At 36.9% G+C, this 6,645-nt stretch overlaps 1 protein-coding gene across 2 annotated transcripts; it reads left to right on the top strand.

Moving 5' to 3' along the window:
* Positions 1 to 784: 784 nt before the first annotated feature.
* Positions 785 to 6,328, top strand: adal (adenosine deaminase-like). 2 transcript variants are annotated; one of them, XM_055040418.1, is made up of 10 exons: positions 785 to 883; positions 1,019 to 1,149; positions 2,118 to 2,178; positions 2,265 to 2,352; positions 2,442 to 2,523; positions 3,700 to 3,826; positions 4,803 to 4,883; positions 4,962 to 5,100; positions 5,182 to 5,282; positions 5,702 to 6,328. In XM_055040418.1, exons 1-10 carry the CDS (start codon positions 845 to 847, stop codon positions 5,909 to 5,911), a joined length of 1,059 nt encoding a protein of 352 aa, XP_054896393.1. In that variant the 5' UTR covers positions 785 to 844; the 3' UTR covers positions 5,912 to 6,328. The 2 variants fall into 2 exon arrangements, with proteins under 2 accessions (XP_054896393.1, XP_054896385.1); XM_055040410.1 differs by having other exon boundaries at positions 785 to 886.
* Positions 6,329 to 6,645: the final 317 nt, after the last annotated feature.

Genomic DNA, 6,645 nt, shown 5'->3' with positions numbered 1-6,645 from the left:
AAGTCAGCAGATGAGACAAAGAGAATAAGTAGAATGTTTTACACATCATAAATCTTAACAGATTACATTTTATTTTCACTTCAGAATCTTCTTGATTCTGAGCAAGCACATGGGTACAGTGAAGAGGAACAATTCATATTTAACAAGAAGAACCATCCAGAAAGAGGGTTAATATGAGCAGCCATCTTCCTCAACCCACCAGGAATCAACCATGCAGAAAAGGGACACAAACACTGATGCTGTTGGGAGTGAACACCTACCACAAATAAAGAGGAAACTAAATTTACACACAATAAGGTGAACACACACATCAAAAATAAAAAGGGAAGTAGGAAGAAAAATACACATAGTGCTTCTGCAGTAAATATCAATATTGTTTATGTTAAATTATTAAAATAGAGGCTTCAGCTAGAAGCAAAGGAGAAACGTTATTACCTAAAGCTGACATACTAATGCAGGAACCACAAGTTATAATCTGCAGCTGGAGGGCAAAACAAGATGAATGAAATAAAGTCTTAAAAAGTGAAGTACTACAGTAAGGAGACAAAACCAGAAACATGAACTAGCTTTTCTCTACTCCTGTTAAGCTATAAGCATTTAATCGTGAGATTTTGTTTTCTGCAACTATGTAGAATATTATTACATTACGTTTTCTTTAATATAGTTTTCTTAAACATTAAAAATTAAAGATTTCCGAAAAGATGAATAAAAACGGAGTGGATTCGCTGAGGGATCCGGAACTGAGCTGCGGAATGAGGGAATGATTTTCTTGTTGCACGAGGTGCGTCGGGAAAACGTCCACTGAAAATATCGACAGGAGACTACGGCTGTGATTCACTGTGAGATGGACGATAATGCTGAGTTTTACAAGGATCTACCGAAGGTGGTGAGGGAACTCTGTGATGTTGTGTTTTACGTGAAGAATAAAAATGTTTTGGGAGGAGCTGATGAGGGACAAACAGCAGGAGTGTGTTGTTTGCTTTAAGACGCTAACGTCAGCGTTTTGATTTGTGAACAGGAGCTTCACGCTCACCTGAACGGATCGGTGAGCGCCCAGACCATGGAGAAGCTCATCCGGCGGAAACCGCACCTCAACATTGAACACAGCATGACGGCCATCGGCAAAGGCCAGCGGAGGACGCTGGACGAGTCAGACATTAACCTAGCTTATAGCGCAAATGTACGGCGGCGCGTTAGGGCCATTGTAGACTGAACAAAATATTAATATACGCCCATATCAAAAGGGAGATATTTTGAGAAATTTAAGTTTAAGAAATTTTCTAGAAAGATTTTGACATTTTAAAAATTTAAAAATTGCGAGAAAAACTCCGACTTTGTTCAGTTTAATCTCAGATTTATTTATTTTTGCTAGAAAAACTTGGACTCGAAAAGTCAAACATGGAATCATAAATCTCAAGATTATTCTCAGAAAGCTTCTAGAAAAACTGGGACATTTCTGAAATCCAAAAGTCCAACATTTTCAGCTTTTGAAACAAAGAAAAATTTCCAAAGTCGAAAATATTCGACTTTACAAGCCCAGGAAATCTCAAAATTGATAAGATTTGACATTAAATATCTTCAAGTTTTTTCTGAAATTTATTTCAAAATTTCTAATTCTTACTTGACATTTTTGACTTTTGGAGCTCATGAATTTGCATGTTTTTTCCTAGAAAACCAATGAGATTAATTAAAAAACTTCAGAGTTTTTGGGTGGAAATTTACTCCTCCTTCTGTTCTATCTGCAATGGCCCTCATACTTCAATGTACCAATACACACTAATCACAACAGAAGGTTAATATAACAGATCTTACACTTTAAAAAATTTATAAAAAAGTAATCTTACCTCTGATAAAAGGGGCTGCACTGCTTAGTGGGGTAAATTTACTGGATTTTTCAGACTTATACTACGATTGTGCAATAAAAGATGAACTTATCATCAGCTCTGAATATATCTATATGTAAAAGGTGCTGGTTATAATTGTTATGAACACGGTTAGTTTTGTGGTTTGACAGCTGCTATAGCACCAGGTTTTTGTGATGTTTAGAATTAAAGTTGTGTTAAATTGTTATTCATTGTACAACATCACATAACTCCCTTTTATTTCCATGTTTGCAGATGTTTTGAGGTCTTCAAAGTAATCCACAAACTGGTGGACACGGAGGAGGATATCCTGATGGTGAGCGCGGATCTTTAGTAAAACAACTTTTATTTAAAATACATTTTCCAGATTTCCACTCACAGATTTTTGCATTTCTAATCAAGGTGGCGACAGATGTTATCAAAGAGTTTGCAGCTGATAATGTCAAATATCTTGAGCTCAGAAGCACACCGAGGGAAGAGAATCACACTGGTTCGAATCTTAAAGATGATTCAGATACTTTGGCTTAATGTTTCACTGCTTAGAATCTGACTTTGGTTTATGATGCTTTTTTATTCCAGGACTAACAAAAAAGAGCTACATTGAGACAGTCATTAAAGCCATTCAGCAGTGTAAAAACGAGGGAGTGGACATAGAGGTCAGGTAGATGTTCATCGCTTTCATGTTATCATTAATAGGGCTGAAACAATTCATTGTAACAAATTGATTATTGAAGTAATTGTCAATTAATCCAGTAAGCGGTTAATTGTTAATCTGAGCATTCAGACTCAAAAATTAAATTTATGGAAAAATCAACAGTCAGAGCTTAAATCGAAAAATAAACATTTTGTATTTAAGACAAAACACTTTGTCAATATGATCGGTAAATAATTAAGCATTCACTCAATGAGCGCTATGATGTGGCTTTTTAGCCAATAACGTTTTTATTTTTTTATTTATTTTAAATTATTTATTTGAGTCTTTTAACATATGAATAATATTGTATAAAAAGGCTTAAGTTGTTAATGTAGAATTTAGAATTTTTAAAAAATCTGGTTAATCACCAGAATAATAGATTTCTAAAATAATTGTTAGTTACAGCCAGAGCTCGCGTTAACAGAATATTTTCCGTATTTGACCGGTTTTCTCTTTTAAACGACCGGAACATTTGAAGCCCGTTGGTCATTTGACAGGTTATAATTAACACCCCTGATTGGTGCACATGGGCAGACATTATAGACTTTAACCAAAGATTTCATTGCAGAGGCAACTAAAATCAATCAATAAAAATTCTTCCTGAATATCATTTCATGGACTCTGAACTAACATCCTGTTGAAGGGTTATGGACCGGACGGTTTGGAGCGTCTGGGTTAGGAAGCGCATTCAAAAGCTTTGGTAGAAATAATGGCGCCTTTAATTCCAGTCTCCATTACGTACAGAACAGAGAAAACTAAAGAGGATGCAATGTTTGTTTATCCATTTATAGTCTAAACCAGGGGTGGGCAATCCTGGTCCTCGGGGGGCCCGGTGTCCTGCAACTCTGAGATGTCTCCTTGGTCCAACACAGCTGATTCAAATAGCTGAATCACCTCCTCAATGCAGTCAAGTTCTCCAGAGTTCTGCTAATGGCCTCATTATTTGATAAGTGGCCCTGGAGGCCTGGAGTTGCCCATCCCTGGTCTAAACAGAGGAGCTGGGAGTTTGTCTTGAGGGGAAAAAAAAATAAAATAAAGTTGCAGAAATTAATGCACAGTGCGCTTCACAACCGAAGCGCCACTGCGAAGATTTAAACTTAACTCATCCTGTTGTTTTAACACTGAACGTCATTTTTCTGTCAGGTTTTTGGTGGCCATCGATCGCAGAAACGGCGAGCAGGTTGCCCTGGAGACAGTGAAGCTGGCTGAAGAGTTCATGTTGTCGTCTGGAGGTTTGGTGGTGGGAATTGACCTCAGCGGAGACCCAACGGTTAGTGAAGCTCTAGATTTTGTGTTTTTGCAGTGTAGCTTTAACTTTGTCAGGTTTGTAGTAAAAAGGTTTTGGCACATTTTGAATGAGACAAAACTAACTTCTAAGAAGCCTTTCAGCAAAATGTTGAGGCTGTTTTATGTAAACAATGTATTAATAGTACTAGTCGCACTGGCAGATTATTTTACTTATAGCAAGATATTTTCCCTTGTTTTAAGTGAAATAATCTGTTCAAGTTTTTCATCAATATTAAGTTATTATTCACGTAAAACAAGCTCATGTGTCTTGCATTAAAAGTCACTTTTAAGTTAGTTTCAAGAACACTTGCACTAGAAACTAGATCAAAAATACTTAATAAGATTTTATGTTTTTACAGTGCTGCAGTAAGTTACCAACTCTAATCTACACTGCAAAAAAATCTTACCTAGTATTTTAGGTTTAGTTTGTGGTGCAAATATCTTAATATACTAGAACGAAGACAAACCTAACTCACAAGTAACTTTTTTGAAAAAGAAAATGAGCTTGTTTTAAGTCAATAATTCCTCAATTTTGATTTACAAAAATACTGGTGCCACTGGCAAATTATTTCACATATAACATGGGGAAATGTATTACTATAAGTTAAATAATCTGTAGTATTTTATATATAGTCTTAAGGAATTATTTATTATTATTATTACTTTTTATCTGAATTTATGTTCTAAAATATTTGCACCAGAAACTAGATAAACTACTTGGTAAGATTTGTGTGTTTGCAGAGCGAAGACAAATGGTCAATGAGATAATCCATGTATCATCTTTGTGCCTGCTTCAGAAACAACAGCCATGTTTACTTGTTAAGAAGAAGATGCAACTTTTGGTTATTAAAATTTTTACATCTAACCTTGGCTAAGAAAAATATGTCAGTGTTTAATAGACAAATATAAAATTTTAGATTCTGTTAGCGTCCACAAGCTAATGAAGCTTTCATCTAAAGGTGGGACACGGCCGCTGCCTTCTTCCTGCTCTGGAGAGAGCCAGGAACTGCGGGCTGAAGCTGTCGCTGCACATGTCAGAAGTAAGTCTCCTCTCCATCATTTAATTTATTTGGACTAGCTGTGCAACACTGCTGTTACTGGAACCACACTGGTTGCAGGTTCCCTCCCAGCTAGAGGAATCCGAGTTGCTGCTGAACCTTCCTCCTGACCGGATCGGACACGGAACCTTCCTGCATCCGGAGATGGGCGGATCTCAGTCCCTCGTTGACCGAGTGGTGAAAGGCAGGATTCCTCTGGGTAACACTCAACTGAGATCCAGAATCAGAACGACTCTCGGCTGATGAGGTTCTGATTTCATTCTTCCTCGTTTGCTTGTAGAGATTTGCTTGACGTCAAACGTCAAAGGGCAAACGGTGCCGAGTTATTCCCAACACCACTTCAGATACTGGTACCAGCTGGGACACCCGTGTGTCATTTGTGTAAGTTTCCCCTCTTGGAGTAACTAAATACAATAAATCTATATATTTTTAATTTAGTGGCTCTATTTCATAGATAGATGCCTTTTGCCTTTTAAATTTTTAGAGCAGTAGTGTCCAAATGTTTTTCTGTGTGAACCAAAATATCTTAAAACACATTTGGCCAAAAAATCTGTTTAAAAAATAAAAAATGATTTATTACAGTATTGTAGTTGGTTTTATGTTTAATTTGTAGACCATTGTAGATCCAAAACACAAAGTCTTGCCTTTTTAAATGAAAGGTCTGCCGTCATCCTAAAAAAAATGATTCTATTAAAATTGTGAAATGTGCTATTAGTCCTAATTTCAACCGAGTAAATTCTTATGGCTTTAAATTGTGACACAGCTAAAAAACAAACAAACTGTTCTTTGTCGCGTTCCAGACGGACGATAAGGGAGTCTTCTGTACGGAGTTGTCTCAGGAATATCAGCTGGCTGCGACTGCCTTCGGTCTGCGTCCCGATGCGGTGTGGACGCTGTCTGAGCGCGCGCTGGACTGCGTCTTCGCAGGAGACGAAGTGAAGCAGCAGCTCAGGCAGAAGTGGGCTGAATTAAAGCCCGGCCTGCTGAACGGAGCCAAGCTGCAGGCTTAGAGATCATCTCAGGGTTTGATTTTACACTGCAAAAACAAAATCTTACCAAGTATTTTTAGTTCAGCTTAAAGTTTAAGTGTTTTAGTTAACTTAAAATAAAACAAAATTAACTTACAAGTAACTTTTCAACAAGTTCTAGTTCCTCTGGCAGATTATTTCACTTGTAACAACATTTTTCCCATAAGTGACAATCTGCCAGTGGCACAAGATACTAAAGGGGCAGGATTATGTAAAATCAACTCGGCTCCTTCAGACTAGCCAGCAGCAATTAGTAAACACCTGGTAGAACTGCTGAGCTCAGTGAAACACTGGTAAACGTGTTGGTTAATAGAAACGCCAGGATGTGATGACTTGATGAAGGCGGAGCTTCTGGAAGAGCGGGAGTTTTTAAAGCCAGAGGCCCGACCAAAATTATAATTTGTTTTTGTCCTTTTTAATGTATATCGCAATTTTATAACTGAAGTTAATCATTTGCTTATGCTTCAAAATGGTACCATGTGGCTAGAAAATACATAATACTGCAACTTTAAAAAATATTGACTTAAAACAAACTCCTATATCTGCTGTAAAGTTCCTTGTACGTTAGTTTTGTCTTATTTCAAGTGAACTAAGCTGTTTGCACTAGAATCTAGAACAAAAATACTTGGTAAGATTGAGTTTTTTGCAGTGCGCTGAAATCCAAAACAAAACTGTAAAATACAAAATGTTTAATACATTGAGGCAAAGTGTTAAGT

Source organism: Poeciliopsis prolifica, unplaced genomic scaffold (genome assembly GCF_027474105.1).
Source record: "Poeciliopsis prolifica strain line A6 unplaced genomic scaffold, Auburn_PproV2 SCAFFOLD001, whole genome shotgun sequence".
Taxonomy (NCBI): domain Eukaryota; kingdom Metazoa; phylum Chordata; class Actinopteri; order Cyprinodontiformes; family Poeciliidae; genus Poeciliopsis; species Poeciliopsis prolifica.
The sequence above is the reverse complement of the archived record's forward strand: the minus strand, read 5'-3'. Positions and strand labels throughout refer to the sequence as shown.

Coding starts and splice junctions, on each gene's coding strand:
- adal (XM_055040410.1), top strand. CDS start 845: ATGGACGATAATGCTGAGTTTTACAAGGATCTACCGAAGGTG. Junction 2,179..2,264: donor CGGAGGAGGATATCCTGATG/GTGAGCGCGGAT, acceptor TTTCTAATCAAG/GTGGCGACAGATGTTATCAA. Junction 2,524..3,699: donor GGAGTGGACATAGAGGTCAG/GTAGATGTTCAT, acceptor TTTTTCTGTCAG/GTTTTTGGTGGCCATCGATC.